Below are 18,264 nucleotides of genomic sequence, written 5' to 3'. Positions count from 1 at the left end.
CTTAAGATTTTTATGTGTAACTAAAATCACGGATATGAATTTTCCAAATATATATTCTTTTATTTAAGTAGACGTAATATATTTTAACATATTTAACTTAAATATTTAAATAAATATTTCAAACTCTCATTTTGCAAAGGAGGAGAGTGATGTCAAAGAGTTTGAGTTGGGGTGCTGATTAATAATTATTTTCTTGGGGCATCTGTGTGGCTCAGTTGGGGGCATGTGCCTTTGGCTCAGGTCATGATCCCCAGGTCCTGGGACCCAGCCCCAAGTCAGGCTCCTTGCTCAGTGGGGAGCCCGCTTCTCCCTCGCCCTCTGCCTGCCACTCCCCCTGCTTGTGCTCTCTTTCTCTCTCTCTCTGTGTCAAATAAATACAAATCTTTAAAAATAAAATTTTAAAAATAACCATTTTCTTGACCTTGGTGGCAGGGAAGTAAGAAGCAGTAAAGGAACCCAGGCCTGATTTCTGATTGTAATTAGAAAGCACCGCGAGGCCCGGGTTTATCTCCTCAGCAGGGCTTACTGTATTCTCACTACTTGCTAGCTCTAGAACTTCTCTGGTGGGTCTCCTCCTGGCCACTTGCTGTCACCTGTAGTCTGGGAAAGGGGTGCTCTCATGATGTGTGAATGGGCTTTTTGCACTTTTCGTTTTCATATTTAAATTACTTTTTTAAATGAGCTCACAAATGAGACAAGAATGTTTTGATAAGTTGATGTTTTTGTCCTTTGAGAATGTTTGCCAGAAAAGGGGAGGGGTGGATTTGTTTTGTTAAGGGGTGGGGGGGGGAAAGCACTGGCAAGAATAGATGCATGAGTTTCCATGGTGATTGGTACCTATCAGCCCCCTGGCTTGGGAAGACCCTCTGAGGTTTGCAGAACTATTTGGGTCAGAGCTTGTCGGACTCACCTGGGCACTGCCTCCTCGGTGGGAGGGAGCCTGAGTGGACAGTCTGCCTTCACCTCTACGGCCCCACAGCTCCTCTACAGAGGCTGGGCGGGCACCGGAGTGGCCAACTGGCCCATGGTGGTGTCCATGGGACCTGCACTGAGGTCCACTTCCATCCCAGCACCCCTGATCTTCTCTCTCCAGGGGGTCTTTCCAGAGAAGTACAGTATCTGGACGTTTGGAAACTACAGAGCAATTTTAAATAACAATTTTGGAGAAACTTTTAACACAGTAAAGCCCCGACTGTTTTTGTTTAGAGCCATTGTTACAAACGTGGAGGATCCACTCAGGGATATGCATATTCTCTTCTCTTTCTTTTCACAAAATGATTAATTTCTACTAAATCAAGAAAGTCTGTGTGGGAGGAAGAAGCGGATTAACCTGAAAGATAAAACTTTTTTTTTTTCGTTAAGAAAAATTGTGTGTTTTTACACACACGGGTGCACACACGTGTACATACACACGCACATCCCCCTGAATAACCTGTTCCCTCTACCCCTTCAGCCCCCCTCTCACTCGGCCATCTCTGGCCTCTGTATCCTGCAGCAGTCCCTCCAGGCCAGGGAGTTGTGCTCCTGAGGAGCTCCAGTGGCGCAATCGGTTAGTTAGCGCGCGGTACTTAGAGGACAGTACAGTGCAAGCGGAGAGTTGTGCTCCTGAGTCTGGCCATCTGGTCTGAGACTGGGGACCATCCAGTCCCTGCCCCCCACCCCCACCCCAGCCTGTAAGATGTTCCAACACGTTTGTTGGCACACACAATCTTCCCTGCGCCCAGCCTCCCGGCTGAAGAGAAAAACCTGTGACCAAAGAGGAGGCAGCTCGTTCCTACCCAAGACACCCCTTCTTCTCCCCACCCAGGACCCCCAGCTCCCAAGGCTGCCGATTCCCCCAGACTAGGCCAGAGGTCAGCTCAGTCCTGTCCCCATCTGACACCCTTCCCTGCTGAAGTGAGATCTAGACCCTCACTGCCCGCCCTCTGAGCTGTTCTCCCAAGTTCAAAATCCTCAAAGGACTGGCTGGTGGCTGTGTGTGTTTGGAAGGAGGAGAAGCCCCGTCCAAAAGGTTATGGGACCATTTTCATTAATCTAATGGTGCGAGGGTGTGGCTCCTGTCTGGGTGAGATGGAGACTATGAGTGCTGGGTTCTGGGGCTATTCAGGGTTCTGCCTTGGAAAGAGTCCACACCTGTGGTGAGAAGGCGGGGCCTTCCTGTCTCCAGCCCTATTTGCAGGCTTCTTCTACCTTAAGAAACAGGCTTAAAACCAAAAGTTCCCTCCTATAAAAGAAAAAGCTGCTTCCCCAGAGGGGAGCAGGGGGTGAGAGAAGGGATGCAGGGTGTCTCACTTCTGGTGGTCAGTGACCCCAGGAGGAACTGGACACCCTCATCCTCAGGCTCAGCGGCCTCCCTCTCCTCTCTCCGCTGGAAACAGAAGCTCCAGCGAATGTTTCTAACTCTTGAGTCCACTCAGCCATGTCCCCCTTGCAAAATCCTCCCCTTCCCGCACCCCCCTGCACCCAGCCAGCCAATCCGCGGCCTGCGAGTCTCTCCAGACCCATCTCTCCGGGCCCTGGCGGGATAAAACCGGTCGGCGATGCCGGGTGGATGGGAACAAACTTCAGAACGAGGAGAGACAGCAGGGCCCAGGGCACCCTCGCGGGCTGACCCAGGCAGTGAGGGCCTGCGGCCGGCTGGCCAGGTATGCTGCCCAGGGGTTGGCTGAAAGCTGACTGGGGAACAGCGGTGATTCGAGAAGGGAGAGGGGCCCAGGGAGCCAGGCAGCCTTTACCCTCCTAAGTTAAACTGGATAAGGCTGGGGCAACAGGGGAAGAGGGCACGGGGCTGGAGTTCGGAGCTTCCTCCAGAGGACCCCTAATACCGGATCCTCCGGGCAAACGTGTGTTAGCCAGGCCGAAGTGGGCCACCCTTCGCCTCAAAATCCTCCGACCCCTGCCACGTGATGAGGGCCTAAGGGATAGGGCCCGGGGAGAAGGCATAAGACAGGGGACATCGAATCTCATGCCCTTTCCCCTGGGTCTGTGCAGGGCAGCGGCGTGGCGGCGGGCGCGGCGGGGACCTGCGTGAGGAAGCCCTGAGCCCTCGGCGGGCTGCGAGCGACTCCCCGGCGATGCCTCACAACTCCATCAGATCCGGTAAGGACGCGGCGTTGCCGAGACCCCGGAGCCCCCGCGTCGCCGTGCGTCCGTGCGTGCGCTCGGGCCTGTGGGGCTGGGGAGCTGACGCTTGGGCTCGTGGGACCCACCTGCGCGGGGACTCAGCTGGGGGCGCCGCTGGCCTAGCTCTCCGCTGCGGCCGTCTCGCCGTTCTCAGGCCCCGAGGTCCCCCTCGGCCCGGCGAGCCGCCCTCCCCAGGCCTTGGTTTCTGCGGACCACACGGAGCGGTGAGGAGCTCTCCGTGCGGGTCAGAGGGGTGTCCCTCGCGCCCCACCCCCGTCTTGCATGTCCCATAAGGGAGGACATCCTGTGCCTCTCAGGCCCTGGGCCGCCCCCGACCTCTAAGCCCTTGTGCCCGGGTGCGCGCAGCTCTTGCCCCTGGCTGCCCCGGCGGGACCGTGAGCCCCGCGCACCCCTCAAGCCGGCGGGAAAGAAGCCTGTGGTCCGGGCCTGGGGGGGCCTCTGAGTACACTCGGCTGCTCTCGGACTCCTCCTTGCCGAGCCTGGGCCAGGCGGAGAGCCGAGCGCGGGGCGTCCGGCCTGCGAGCACTGGGCGGCCGGCGGGGCCGAACCTCCCTCCCCAGCGGCGACCCGGCCCAGGGCCTTCCAAAGCGCTCGGGGGTCTCTGACCACGGCGCCTGCTCTTCCCCGCCTCCTGGCCCAGGCCGGGGTTGTGTGTGTGTGCGGGGGGGGGGGGGGGGGGGGAGGGGGGGGGGGGGGGGGGTAAAGGGGGAAGGTGTTAACGGACACGGAGCCCCAGGGTCGGGGCCGGCGGGCGCCGTGGGCATGGTAGGCGCGGTGGTCACGGCCGCCCCGGCGCGCAGCAAGTGTGGACAGCGGGCAGAGGCGCGGCCCGGCCCGCGGTGATGGATGGAGCCGGGCGGGCCGCGGGGAAGGCGATTTATGAGGCCAGGGCGCAACGCTATCGATTTGGGCCGGCGAAGTGAGAGGAAATCAATATTTCAGATGAATTCTCGGGGAATATGAAGTCCCGCACGGCAAACGGGACATTTGTTATAATAAGCAGGGTCGGATCGGGCGCGGCGCGCGGCTGAGATCTCTATTTAGCCGAGAGCGCCACGAGTCCGAGCTTCGCCGCGCAGCCCCGGGTCCGGGGGCCGAGGCCCCACAACGAGGGGTGCGGGGAACCCCGCGAGGCGCTGGAAGGTTGCTCATTCTGGCTTCCTCTAGGGTGGGAGACGGAGTCAGCAGTACGCTGCCTCCCCACCCCGTCCCCCTAGGAGAGCGCGGCCGGAGTCGTCCCGTCCCGGCCGCCTCTGCGGGAGCACGGGCAGCTTTCGGGGCGCGGAGTAGAGACCTCGCGGCCCTTCCCGGGAGCGGCGGGGTCGACGAGCCAGGGAACCGAGCGGACCTGCCTGGCTCCCCTTACCCGGCCGCGCTCCGGCGCCGCGCGCGCTCCTTCACCACTTTCTGAGGCCAGGACCAGGTTTTAGCCCCGCAGTCATTAGCCAAACCAGGGTACAATACCGGACGTCTCCCCTGCCTCGGGATCGGGACGGTCTCTGAGGCCGAGCGCTCAGCGCTTAGTGCCCCATATTACGCCAGTCTGGTCCCGGCCAATTCCGCTCGGTTCCGATTCCATCTCCCCCCCCCCCCCCCCCCCCCGCCCCGCCCGCCCGCAGCCCGACCTTCCTCTGACCTTTCAGGCGATGGTAGGAGTGGGTGCCCTGGGACCTCGAATTTACCGTGCTGCACCAGATCCCTTTCCCTCTGTTGTTGCTAGAAATAAGACGAGGTCACAGCCCCTTGGGTTGGCTTGATTTTGTTTTCGCTAATTTTCATTCTAGAAGCACTCATTAGAATAAATGGGGATAAAAGAAGGAAAGAAAAAAAGACACAATTTATTTTTTTACTTTATTTTTAATCAGCACCAGGCCCAGAAGATGAGAGGCCAATTCCCCACTGGCTCAGATGTAAATTGCCCTTGGGTTTGGGGAGAGAGCCGTCCACTCCCTGGCAGGTCCAGGACAGAGGTTATTTTTCCGTTTAAGGAAGGCAGAGGGGCTACTTCTAAACCTTCCCCAAAACAAATAAAGAAATAAAGCTGCAAGGAGGGAAAATGAACCTTTCTCCTTTCGTTTAATTTAATGCTAATAAAACAGAAGAAAACTGCCTAAAACACAGCTCAAACATTTCAAGGCTATCCCATGTCTTTTCTAAATTCCCTTACGAAAACCTGAGCCAGAGACCTCCTTCTTTCTAATCAGTTTACTTAACACCGATGCCTATATGTAAAGATAAATTCATAAGCTGACTCCGATTTTTATAAGCCCATTTCTCTCGGGTTTTAGCAGCTTCCCTCTTTTCCCCAGGCACTTCCATTCCTGAGTTTGCCCTTGCTTGGAAAGCTTCCATTTAAGTTTTCTCTGGAACAAAATTCCCCGGGGCGCGCAGGCGGCCACGGGGCTTTTCGCGGGACCGAGGCCGTGCGCATCGTTTACAAAAACCCAAGAAGCGGGAGAAAAGTTTCCTGCGCGGCCTCTGCCCACCCGGCCAGCCCCTGCAGCTCACCCTGGTCTGGCTCACTCTCGGCTGATCTTGCTTTGAAGAGAGGTCTTATTTTTTTTTTCCCCCCTACAAGCTTTATTCTGAAGGGCTGTGGAGAGCGCCTAGGGAATTACGCTGATTGCTCCGGTCAGTAATCTACTGGAATTTTGTAGCATCAGGGAACAAAGATCCTTTAAAGCAAATACTGTTTTTTTAATGTTTAAAGATAAATGCCACATAAATATTAAAATGAAAATAATACTGTATCAGTGAAGACGAGAGTTTAGTAAAAGCAAGCAGATTGTCATTAAAAGTTATGTGCCATAACTTGGGGCAACCCTCTTCCCCAGCCACTGAAAATAGGTTATTCAAGTGGTCAAATGAGGCTGAAGATCACGGAGGAACATGGCTCTAACTTCCTAGATCTGAGCTGCAAAGCCCTGTTCCCTCCTCTTGGTTTAAGAAAGGAGAAAAGGGGACCAAATGCTTTTGGGAAGGATCTATTTTCTTCCCAGTTTTCTTGCCTGGGTTGAAAACAAGGTCTCTGGATGGGAAACAGTCTCAAAGAACATAAAGAGGTATTGGGGTTCCTCAATTCATCTTTGTTTCAAGATGGTCCATCCTCCCACACTCCTCAATGCAAGTTAATTAGGAGATAATTTAGCTACCTTGTGAATTAGTTTTAAGATAAGTATCTTTTCAAGCTTTGTCACTTTAATTGCTCCACTGATTGATAAGAAGTAATTATTTCTAATTGACACTTTTTTGATGTCTATTGGAAGCATTTATTTGGGACTTTTTTGGGGTGGAAGGAAAGTTAATTAATTTTATCAGTCTATACCCAAAAAGACTCTGCCTAATTTTGTTGAAGAGGACAAAGGAGATGAAGGAAAGCAAAACAAAAAGTCAGTCTCATGAAATTTTAATTATTGCAATATTTTTATTCAAAGGAGATCCTCCACTAATATAATAATATGTCAAAACTTTCTATTTATGGCTTCATATCTCTAATTTTAATGGGGTACATGTTTACTGGGTATATATTTTTCCGTGGATCTACTCACAACCCCTTTATATGCTGACTTCATTTTGAAGGTTACTATGCTTTGTAATTAATTTTTGTGAAAAGTAAAATCAATAGAACTCAGTATGCTCAGAATAAATGGCATCATTTTCGTAAGAGCAAATTGTAAGAAAGATTTACTAATCATCATCCCTGTTCTGTAATTATTGATAGAGTTGGGTATGAAGGTGAAACTTTACTTCGGTGACATGCCTTTTCGTACTTAAACCTCGGAGTAAACAGTTTAATCATTCACATCCTCCAGAATATGTTACTGTGAAAGAGAAAGAAGGGACGGAATAAAGAGCAAAAGAAAGACCCTGAAAGGAGGCAATGGGGGAGGGGGAGGAGAGAGAGAGAGGGAGAAAGTGGCTGGAGAGAATACAAATGAAAGAACTTATTGCCGAAGCGAAGGTAGCCAGGTGCACAGGACCCGTGTCATTCAATATAAGAAAATGGGAATTCTACTTCAAAACACATCCTTTTGAACACGGATCTCTACCACAGCCCCTAAGCAACCCCTAAACACCACTGGCAACTCCCCACTTTTCTATGCATGAAAAGAGGCAGAATTTTCAGGAGCCAGCTCGTCTGGCTGTTGGGTATCTAGATATCAAAGTCTTGATTTGGTGTCCGTAAAAAGGAAGCAAGAAAATACGCATTGTGCTCTGGGGGCTTGTAAAGAGATTTGAGTGTTGTTTATTTTTATTATTAAAGCCCCTGTGATCTTCATTCCTAGCTGTGTACCCACAGTCTTTCCACAGACAGACTTGTGACTCACTGACAGGAAAACATTTCCACACAAACCCGAAGTGGAGGCACGTACTTGCACACACTCATGCCCGCCTGAAATGAGAGAAGCACAATCAGACAAGATGTGCTCCTGCCAGGTTAATTTCAGCCAGTGCCTTTTCATTTATGTATAAAATCTTGTCTGCTTTTAATGATGTTTCTCCCAGATTACGTGGAGCTGCAAGAATGAGGAAACATTTTAAATAAAAAAAGAAATTTAAGACGTACAAACAGCAGATAATATCACATACCAATCTCACTATTAGTGAAACTGAAAAAATATATAAATAATGCAAAAAAATCAGCAAGGGAGAGTTTAGTAATGGAAAATTCCCCTGCAATTAAATGAAACGGTAATTTAGTAGAGATATGCCTGAATGAATTAGCATTTATTAATTGGTTCTCATAAAAACAAGTTGTGTGTGTGTGTTTCGGGGGGATATTTAAAGTATTTATTTTGCATAGGAAAAGTTCCTCAAATATTCTTATCAAATTAGGTAGTGATCATATTCTATTTCGTGAAAAAAATCCCAATTTTCTCACTGGTGAATTTCACCTGTACACAAAGAACGTGGGGTGAGGGAGATGAGTCCTTTTAAATCAGAATGAAGCTGGTCCCCTCTTCTCTTGGGACATTTCCAAGTGTGAAACCAATGGGAAACACATTGGCAAGGTCTGTTAGGCTTAGAAACATCCCAACCTGGTCCTGAGCAGACTCCCAGGTGACCTGTCTCCTCTGGGGCACGACTAACTGAGGCAAGGGAGCCTGCTTTGTGGCTCTGTGCCCCCACCCTCCGCAGCCTGCTCCAGCATCCTTGCCAGCTCAGGCAGGAACTGCAGTTTGTAATCTCAGCGAGGAGCTTGCTAGGGTTGACTGGTGCATGGATGTGTTTACTTTCTCTCACCACAGTTGGTCTGTCTTCAGTTCTAAGCATTTTAAAGCTGCTCTATTTATCAGTCCAAGAGGTGCCGAGTTCTCAGTTGCGCTGAGAAAGCTTTGAGCTCTGGGGTTCTGAGGACACAAGGAGCCAAAAGATAAAAGAAACAATTTCTTTTAAGGAAAAAAGAAAAGGTGATTTTAAAAGGAGAGGACAGGAGAATGCACCCCTATTCAAGACTGCAATTGGCTTTTGTTTTAGTTGAAACTTGGGAAATGGCTGAGTCACTGGCCCCCACCGGCCCCCACTCCCTTCGGAGATAGGACGCAGGGATGTAAAACATCCTATAGAAAGAGGAGAATGCACCCCCATACTCAGAGTTCTTTGGAGAAGTGATTCTTTTCTGGGTTCAGACTGGAACACTTTATAGCCCGGGTTCTTTTGGAGAAAGAGCTAGAAGACATTCTGCCTAGGAAGTATGTGCAGTGACCACACCTGCAGAGATACTAGATGTTTCTCTTTGGGGGAAGGAGTAGAGAACAGCCATCTAGGGGTCTCCTGGTTCCTGAAAGCTCCACTATCCCAGGCCAATCCCAGTTCATTCAGTAGGTGATCAGTGACTCAGTGATGGAATCTCTGGGTAGGGGTGGGTGGGCAGAGGCATCCACTCTTCCTTATTTATCTGTGGTCACGGCACTTTTAAGTGGATCTCTGAGGGTCATAACTATTTCCTTAGGTCCAGAGTTAAGGTTGACAAGCCTCTTTGGGTTTTTTGAAAGCTCCCCTAGATCTCTCCCTTGGCCAGGTGGGGACACGGTGAGCAAATGTCCCTTACACGGGCCATGGGCCAGAAAAATCTTCCCAGGAAGTTTTCTATTTGAAACCCACAATTCATGTCACTGAGTCTAAGCTTTACCCTGACTGGGGCTCCTTCCCCAGGAATGGGGCTGGGCAGAAACCAGCATCTCCTTACTGAGGCATGTCCGAGATCAAAGGGGAGGGAGGTTCGGGAGTTCCCCCAGGGATAGGTGGGTTCTGTTTCTGTGTTCATGCCTCAGGATCCCTCCCTAGTCCTGAATGCCATATAAGATGCCAAATCTCGCGAAGGCTCGGCAAGCTAGCCCCACAGCTGCTCTAGCTCTGCATTGTTGCTTTAATAGTTAAGAAAGAGGAGTGATACACAAAGAACTCAGCACACCCTGGCACTTAGTGAGCCCTCAGTAAATGGAAGCTTTCTTAGTCTCTCCGTGGGCTCTTATTGGTACGGTATTCCACAGGAGAGGGCACATATCCTCTAATTTAATTCCCAGAACTCTACCAGGCAGGTATTGTTTCTGACATTTTTGCAGAAGAGGCTGATCTGACTCCAACCCCCCTTTTCTCCACCTGCCCCTCTTCCCAAAGTCCCTCATCCAAACTCCCTGTAGCATCGGCTGGTTCACACACAACTCTGCTGGGAATTCGGACCAGAACCCTTGATGAGAGGACGTGAGAGCCTGTACTGACAGTGATAGTGACAGCGACAGGCAGGGCCTTCAGTCTGTCAGCTTGTTCTCCTCATCAGGGTCCTTAACTCTCCTGCTTATTACAATAGACCCCTTTGCAGTGCAGTTCTCGGTCTTCCCATCTGCACAATGGGCGAAGTGGTACCTATCAGAATGTCCCTCCTGGAGGTCGCTATTAGGAAGAAGGAGATGATCATCCACTGGGAAAGGCAGAGAGAGGGGGCTTTCTTTTAATGCGTGCCCCCAAGGCTGCCGTGTTTCCACCTACACCAAAAAAAGGGGGACAGCTATCCTCTGGTACCTCAATTTATTGTAGGCCAGCAAGGAACTTAGTCCCTTGGCATCTCCAAACCACACCTGGCCTGCCTACCTGGGTCCACTTCAGAGACTAATGAGTTAGTGGGTGTGATGGAAGTTTCAGAGTTACTGGGAAGAGCCGTCCACGAAGTCAGGGGATATTGCCGGTGCCCAGTGCACGGGCAGCCACTTAAGGTGTCGGATCTCATTTCCCCGAGTTTAGGTTTATTCCTTCTGCTGCTTCCAGGGGGGTCCCTCTCACTCAGGAGTTCAAAACCAAATCATCTGCTCCTTCAGAGCCTCCTGCGCGGTTCAACTTGTAACGTTAGCTGGTAGGGGGTTTAATTTTAACGTTTGCACTCTTCACTGTGAGAGTAGCTGCCCAGCTCCTGAGCTGGTTGCATTTCTCCGATGAAAACCCGTCTGTAGTTTTAAGCGGAGAGACTGAGAAAGAAAGAATAAATAAATAAAAACATTTTTTTCTCTGCCTTCTTTTAAGTCTTGTCTTTCTTCTCTTGTCTCCAGCCACAATGCTCATCAGTTTTTCTTTTGCACTTGTTCTCCTAAGTGGCCTTGGAGTGACCTGAGTAGTTAGTGCTAATTAGTCCACTGGGACATATTGTTGCTGTCAGACCAGCACAGCAGAGAGGTCGGGGAGCTGGTTGGGTGACGCATCTAAGAAACAGCTTAATCTGCTGTCATCATGTGAACTGCATGTTTGCACACCCAGGGTCCTCTGTGTGTGTTGCATTTTTTATTACTCAGCTTCTCTAGGAGGACAGCAGAACTATTATTCCTAGAATAAACTCCAAGGCCAGGAGGTGTCAGGAGGGCTAGGGATTTTGCAGTCACTGGGAAGCCAGGGCCATGGGAGCCTCCCCATCCCCACAGGCAGCAGGAGGGGCTATGCCTTGGAGGCTTTGCCTTTGCTGACCTTGCTAGTTTCTCCCTGTGTGACCTTAGGCAAGTCAGTTGTCTCTCTAGGCTTTGAATTTCCCCATGTGTATAAAATACGAAGATGTTGCAGGGCTTCTAGAAAGTACTGAAAGTATGGCCAGTATCCCCACCTGGCACACAGCAGCTACTCAAGAATTTTTTTTGTCCTCCTCCATACACTGGTCACCAGAGAGGTGAGTCTCCAAAACTTCTCCAGGGCCGATGCCCAAATGTTACATTGTCTTAGCATTTCCTGTGAAACTTGCAACCCCGCATGGAAACTTTGTTCCAGTTAAAATTTAGGACAGATCTTTTAAGTATTCCAGGTGGACAAAAGAACAAGCCTACTGCCTAGGAGTGTTGGATTAAATGAAAGGACATGTGAGAAGGGCTGGCTCAGACCCCCATGGCCATTATCAGCTCCTATCGCAGCCCACTCTGCAAGATGATTCCTTATTTCACTTTACCAGAAAACCCAGTCATAAGGGAAACACTAGAATGGGCTATGCATGGACTTTATGTTGGAATCCAGAACATTCTAGGGCTTTAGCAAAATTTAGGGTCTTAGAGGACAGGTGCGGAGAAGTGGATGTGTAGTTCTGAGAGGACCACACAAAGACACGTCTAGGTACTTGTTCTTAATCGATACGAAACCATACGTTTATTATTATTATTTTTTTAATTCACTGATCTGGGGCGCCTGGGTGGCTCAGTCGTTAAGCGTCTGCCTTCGGCTCAGGTCATGATCCTAGGGTCCTGGGATCAAGTCCCCCGCATCAGGCTCCCTGCTCCTTGGGGAGCCTGCTTCTCCCTCTGCCTGCCGCTCCCCCTGCTTGTGTGTGCTCTCTCTCTCTCTCTCTCTCTCTCTCTCTCTCTGTGTCAAATAAGTAAATGAAATCTTTAAAAAAAAATTCACTATTCTCTCTCCCTCCCTCCACCCTGCCCCCATCTTTATATTTTCCTACTTTGTATAATAATAATCCAGCTTTGTCATGACAGCAAAGCCTGGGTGACATTTAAAATTAGCTGAGCACCATATCACTGACTCCAGCTCCGCTTTGGTCTTCTCCTCTAACCCTGAGATCATTCTCGAGTGCTGTCAAAATGGAAGTGGCAGGAATGAGGCAACCTCTTGACAGGTCCTTGGGCAGAATCTGGCTGTGACTTGGAGGTGGGAACGGGGAGGAATGAGGATGGGAGGGAGAGTGTTAGGGCAGGAGAGGTACTGGAGTCAAGCTGGGAGCCAGCTGGAACCTGGGGGTCAGCGGTTTAATTCAATGTAACAAGCCCTTGTGGTGGGCCGCCCACCATGTGCAGGGCACCATGCCAGCGATGGTGGCATTCACTGCCCTGGATGGTCAAGGTATGACAGGGGTGAGTGGCACCTTCTCCGGGCGGGCCACTGGAGTCTTGTGATTCCCTGTCAAGGGGACAGACCCACAGCACCAGGAAGGGAAATAATCAGACCAAACAATTCAGTGGCGGGTCAAGGACTGGAAACTAACAACCCTGGGCGGTGGGAACACCAAAGGTCATTTATCTCCAACAGCCACCCCAGCCCAACCATGTCATTGCCGCCAACAGAAAAAGCTCATCTGGCCTTTGTGAGTCTAGCTGGTCCTTGGACCACTTGCTCCAGAGAAGCAGCACGTGAGCCTGTGTAGGCTCAGCCAGCTCCACGGGGGTCTACACTGGGACTCCAGAGTGGGGTGGCTAGCTGGCTCATGGCAAGATGTCGCCGATCTGTAGGTTCAAATGCCATGGAGATGTGCCCACATCTGCTAAATCGAAACGCTTGCCGGACACTTCTGATGCATATCCCCCACACCTTCAGAGATGTGCAGACTTTATAGGATTTCCCTTCTGGGCCTGCCATCTCCTTGACGGTGTGACAAGGAGCAGGTCTTTCCAGTCCCCGTACTCTGTGATGACATGACAGTGCCCCACACCGGGAAGATCCCCATCCCGCCCCCACAGAAGCTGCCCCTCTCCTGCTGGCCACAGAGCTGTCTGGAAGGGGCCCCTAACTGTGACAGGCCGGCCCAGACCGCAGGGCTCACCCTTTCGCACGTGAGACCTGGTCTCAAGAATCCTGCTGGCGGTGACACAGTTGCTGTCCTGATCGCCTCCTCACAGTTGCGTCCCTGGCTGGCTGGGTCCTGTGGGCTGGAAGGTGTCCATCTCCCCGGGAGATCTGAGGCCAGGAGCGCATCGTGCCCCTGCCCACACTGCTCTCTGTCCCCACCTCCCTGGAAGTCACTGTCCGTACCACAGCAAGGATGTGATTGTGCACAGCCTTCTATTGTTTGCAGACAATTTGGTGCGTGTTTGCCAATCCACCCCATGTAGATGGTGCCCATCTTGAGGCCAGGGGGCCTGTCTTTCCCCTTGCTGGAGGACAAAAGGGAGTGTCAAAGGGGCTGGTGTTGGGGGGTCTTGAGTCTGCGTTCAGCCACTTACAACCCACAGAAAAGTAGATGCATGGTTCCTGCCTCGGCAGGCTGCTGTGAGGACTGGCTGACTTCAGGCTTGTGAAGTACTTTGTTGGGGGCTCCCCCCACCCCCAGCTATCCTCTACCAGCCCAGCTCAGATGCCACTTCCCCCTAAAGCCTCCCCGCCTCTCCAGCTCCCCAGGGCCCCCTACCACTTCCTTTTTATGGCATGTTTTGCAGTCCACTTTGTAAAGGAATATTTCTCTCTGTGGCTCTTGCCCTTCTAGATCTGGGCTTACCGGAACACCTGCGAGGCTGTGGGCCTCACATAGGAGCTCCCTAGGGTTTTGTTACATCAAATATCTACCTGGACCCAGAGTTGGTCAAGGCCAGCAGGGGTTCCCAAGTGAAGCCCTGTTGCCACATTTTCCTGACAAGGACACTGAGACTCACAGGGGCGTGCCTTGCTCCGGACCCCACGGGCCTAGTGGCACAGCAGAGGCTTCGTGCTTACGATCAGGGCTCACTCGGTGACGCCGGGCTGCCTTCAGAGTGTGCTAGGGTAGAGGGAGGGCGGACCCACGTCCATGGAGTGCTGGCTGCAGCCTCTTCTATGTGAGCACTGACCCACGGAACCGGGAAGAGGGACCTCCCACACCTGCTGACAGGGACTGCTGAAGCCCAGGGAGAGGCACCAACACACATGGACACACAAATGCACACACAGACACGCACCTATACACAACACGCACACTCCCCTACACACAAATGTACAGAGCCACACGCATACACACTCACACATACACCCAACCAGGGTTGGGACTAGGGTGAGGCGCCGGGAGGACAAAGGTAAGGCTGGCCCCGAGAGTGAGTGCCCCCTTAAATTCTGTACCTGGCCCTAGTCCTCTGTATGTGACGCACACACCCACATAACCAGTTACACCCACACTCAAATACATGTGGGGGACATATGCTCACACACATAGGTACAATACTTACCCGGTCTCACGTATAAACACTAGGAAGGGTCTTTACAAAGTACCTGTGTATGCAGAGGTCTGTCCTAGGTCTGTGTGTGATAAAAAGGAAGGCCAAAGAAGCCTCTGCTCTCAGAGACCTCAAGAGATACAGCCAGAAAAACACAGGCGCTATTGCTGAGTCCCGGTTGAGTCCACATTGCTGAGAAGCAACCAGTAATAGACGTGGTAGACAAAGTGAGGTCCAAGGTATCCGGGGAATCTGCTCTGTGTTGTGGGTCAACTCAGATCAATTGAAGCATGAGTCACCAGCCTGTGACCTTCCCGTTCTGGCAACCTACAGTTTGAGGTCTGAGCTGAGGAACTCCAGCGTCCAGCCAAGCCCTCTTCCCCGGGGCCCCACTGAAGTTACAGGACAGAGGTGTCATGGGGGCCCTGCAGAGACCTTGGTTTCAAATGAGACCAAAAGACAGTCATTCACATGGACCACTCGTTAGGCCAGTGTCAGAGCCACTAGCAATGCTCTGTCTCCGGGGTTCATAGTGGCTCTTCCCAGACGAGGACAGTGTTACCAAGCAGGCAAGCAACAGCCGCAGGACCTGCTTATTCTAGAATCTGGCCTCTTGGTCCCCTGAGGATGGCAGCCCTGAAGGCAGGTGGCTGAGGGCTGTCACTGGTGGGCTCCTTCCTCTGCTCAGACCATGAGAATATCCTGTCTCATCTTTCACCCCTGCTCAGAATTCCCTGGCAGCTCTGCCCCCTGAGCCCCTCGGTCCTCAGCCTGCAGCCTTATGAGCACACACGCCCCTGATCACGAAAATGTTCAGGGGCCACGTGAGTGTGCACCACAATCTCATAAATGCACAAGGCTTGCTGCAGCACCTGCAGAATGGATTATTACAAACAATATGGTGTCATCACGAATGCTTTGTACATTTGATCAACAAATATTTGTATAACCTTCATAAATCAGTGATTCTCAAACAATGTTTCCCTGCGGAGCAGACAGAGTTGCTCATTGATATAATGAAAGTGAGTAATAGTGGCAGGAGAAAGTGCATTTGTGGACAAACCACCTTCAAGTTCAAGGTGTAATTTTTTTTTTTTTCTATTTAATGGCCACTACCTCGTATATTCCTTAGGATCTCAGATCGATTTAGCAGCACGTTATACTTTTCGCTATGTGGAGCTTGCTGTTCGGTCCCGTTCTTGGTGGAAGTGTGTGTGGCCTTCCAGGGGCCCGTTCTCCTGACAGGTGTCAGAATAGCTAGTGTTGGGGCGCCTGGGTGGCTCAGTCGTTGGGCGTCTGCCTTTGGCTCAGGTCACGATCCTGTGGTCCCGGGATCGAGTCCCAGATCGGGCTCCCTGCTCAGCGGGAAACCTGCTTCTCCCTCCCCCACTCCCCCTGCTTGTGTTCCGTCTCTCGCTGTGTCTCTCTCTGTCAAATAAATAAATGAAATCTTTAAAAAAAAAATAGAATAGCTAGTGTTGATATGAGACTAGAGTTGCCCGATGTCCACCTGGCAGGCGTTGCACCCCAATTCTGTGAAATGATGAGATGCGCATACCTGCATCAGAAGGCACTGGAACATTTCCATCAGAGAGAATTTGCATTGCCACCATCCAGGAGGGAGCCCCGTCCCTGAGCCCCCACCTCTCTCACCTTTACTTTCTCAAAAAGCCCCTTGCTTTCCAGGCACGTGGTATCTAGCATGCGTGTGTCGGTCATTTAAGGGTCGGTGATTGTGGCAGAGTAAGGACATTCTCCCACACAACCTGAATAAGTGGCTCCCCTGTCTCGCTCTCGGCTGCTATGGAGCATACTTAGGGCCAAGACACCTCTCCTTGAGATTTCCTCCAAAGATCCTGTCTCCCCACACCTTCTGTCCCAGCCACCTGTCTTAGTCAGCTCAGGCTGTTAAAACACAACGCCAGAGGCACCTGGGGGGCTCAGTCGGTTAAGCTTCTGACTCTTGATTTTGGCTCAGGTCACGATCTCAGGGTTGTGGGATCGAGCCCTGTATTGCGCTGTGCACTCGGTTTGGAGTCAGCTTGTCTCTCTCCCCCCGCCCCCTTTCAAATAAAATCTTTTTCAAAAAAACATACACAGTGCCACACACTGAGTGGCTTAAACAACAGACATTGATTCCTCACTGTTCTGGAGGCTGAGTCTGAGATCAGAGCACCAGCATGGTCAAGTCTGGTGAGGGTGCCCTTCCTGGCTTGTAGACGGGGCCTGCATGCTGTGTCCTCATGTGGCCCTTCCTTGGTGCATGTGCCTGGGGAGAGAAAGATCTGGTGTCTCTTATTATAAGAATAAGCATTATTACAAGCTCTGATTACAAGCACTGTGCCCACCATGAGGGCCCACCCTCATGACCTCATCTAACCCGATTACCTCCCAAAAGCTCCCCTTCCAAATACCATCACACTGGGGATTAGGGCTTCAACATATGAATTTGGGGGGACACCAACATTTAGCCCCTGACACCAGCCATAGAAGTCATCATTTATTTTTCTCCTCAGGAGCACAGACTACTTGGTCTGCTATCCAGAGATGCTTCTGTTCCCAGCCCTCTCCTGCCCTGAGACAGACCTGTCTCCTCTCCTTCTGGGCTATTTCTCTCCTAAGTGGGTGTTCCGCTGGGTCCCCTGAGGTTTTACTCTAGCTTCTCAAGAAGCATCTGGGGTCCCTCTGCTCTCTCTCTCTCCGAGTCCCCGCATGCCTGAACTTGCCTGGCAGTGCCCTGTGCTGGGCACTGGGTATGTCTCCGACCATACCCACCCCCCCACCCCATGCTTCGTTACTCCAAGGTCCTAGGACATACTCTCACCCTCTTACCCAGGTATGCCTGGCCACATAAGCCTTGAGCTCTAACTCCGAATTGTTTCAAAGGACATTCGTACTCTAACATTCAGTTTCATAAGTAAACATCTACAGAACCCTTCAGCATGGCAGGCGTGGAGCTAGACTTTGGGGTTGCAGAACTCCGGGGAGACACGCTGACATTCTAGAGATAACGGAAACAAATTGGACGTTTAGTCACAAGTGAAGAGAGAAAGGAAACGGTCAGTCCAGATAGACACAAAATGCTGAGCTAGTGGGAGAGGAAGGGGTGGGGCTATGATGGGGGGGCAGGGGTGGAAGCCTACCCTGAGGCAGGGGCAGGATTCCAGCAGGGGACTCTAGGGGAGACCAGGGGGAGCAGGGATGTGGAGTCCTAGGAGTGTGTGCAGCTCCAGGGACCAGAGTCAGCTCTGGGCTAAGGGTGCAGCAATGGAACGTCAGGTGGGACTCAGGCAAACGACAGGGGGCTTTGACCAGAGAGGCCAGGCTAAGGTGCCAAGACCAACCCTGCCATTAGGAAGCCTGGGTCGAGTGCACTCAGTGTACATGTTTGGGAGTGTTTCACTCACGGTGCATGAAAACTTCCATCCTCGCTTCCCTTGTCGTTGATTTTCATATTCCCTTCAGCTCCCTTGCTAGAGCCACATACTTATTTTATCCTCTTTGAGCTTTGTGGTATTTTTATTAAGGGGAACAGCTTGGCAATAATCTGTGATGGCTAGATGATTCACATTATTAAAATGTTCTGAATTCTCTCTTTTCCCAGCCCTGTTCCAGAGAATCTTAGCCTGGTGATTTTCCAAAATCATCTTAGAGTCCCATTTGCACTTCCTTTTAATCCAATCATTAACAGGCATTTGTGGGCAAACCGCTGGTGTATAATTCGAGAACATTCTATCCCACCTCC

At 51.4% G+C, this 18,264-nt stretch overlaps 1 protein-coding gene across 13 annotated transcripts in view; it reads left to right on the top strand.

Moving 5' to 3' along the window:
• Positions 1–2,551: 2,551 nt before the first annotated feature.
• PAX8 (paired box 8) overlaps positions 2,552–18,264 on the top strand; it is a 57,764-nt gene continuing 42,051 nt past the window's right edge. For all 13 annotated transcript variants that reach the window (XR_012379738.1, XM_073897421.1, XM_073897423.1 and 10 more), the window contains exons 1-2: positions 2,552–2,645; positions 2,992–3,099. Coding sequence is in view for 12 of the 13 variants with exons in the window: in XM_073897421.1 (XP_073753522.1) it covers positions 3,075–3,099 (25 nt within the window). In the remaining variant the exon portion in view is untranslated. The remainder of the gene's footprint in view (positions 2,646–2,991; positions 3,100–18,264) is intronic.

Source organism: Callorhinus ursinus, unplaced genomic scaffold (assembly GCF_003265705.2).
Source record: "Callorhinus ursinus isolate GAN/ISIS: 27379988/994484 unplaced genomic scaffold, GSC_fseal_2.0 scaffold10, whole genome shotgun sequence".
NCBI lineage: Eukaryota > Metazoa > Chordata > Mammalia > Carnivora > Otariidae > Callorhinus > Callorhinus ursinus.
Note: the sequence above shows the minus strand (reverse complement) of the source record. Positions and strands in the feature narration are given on the sequence as shown.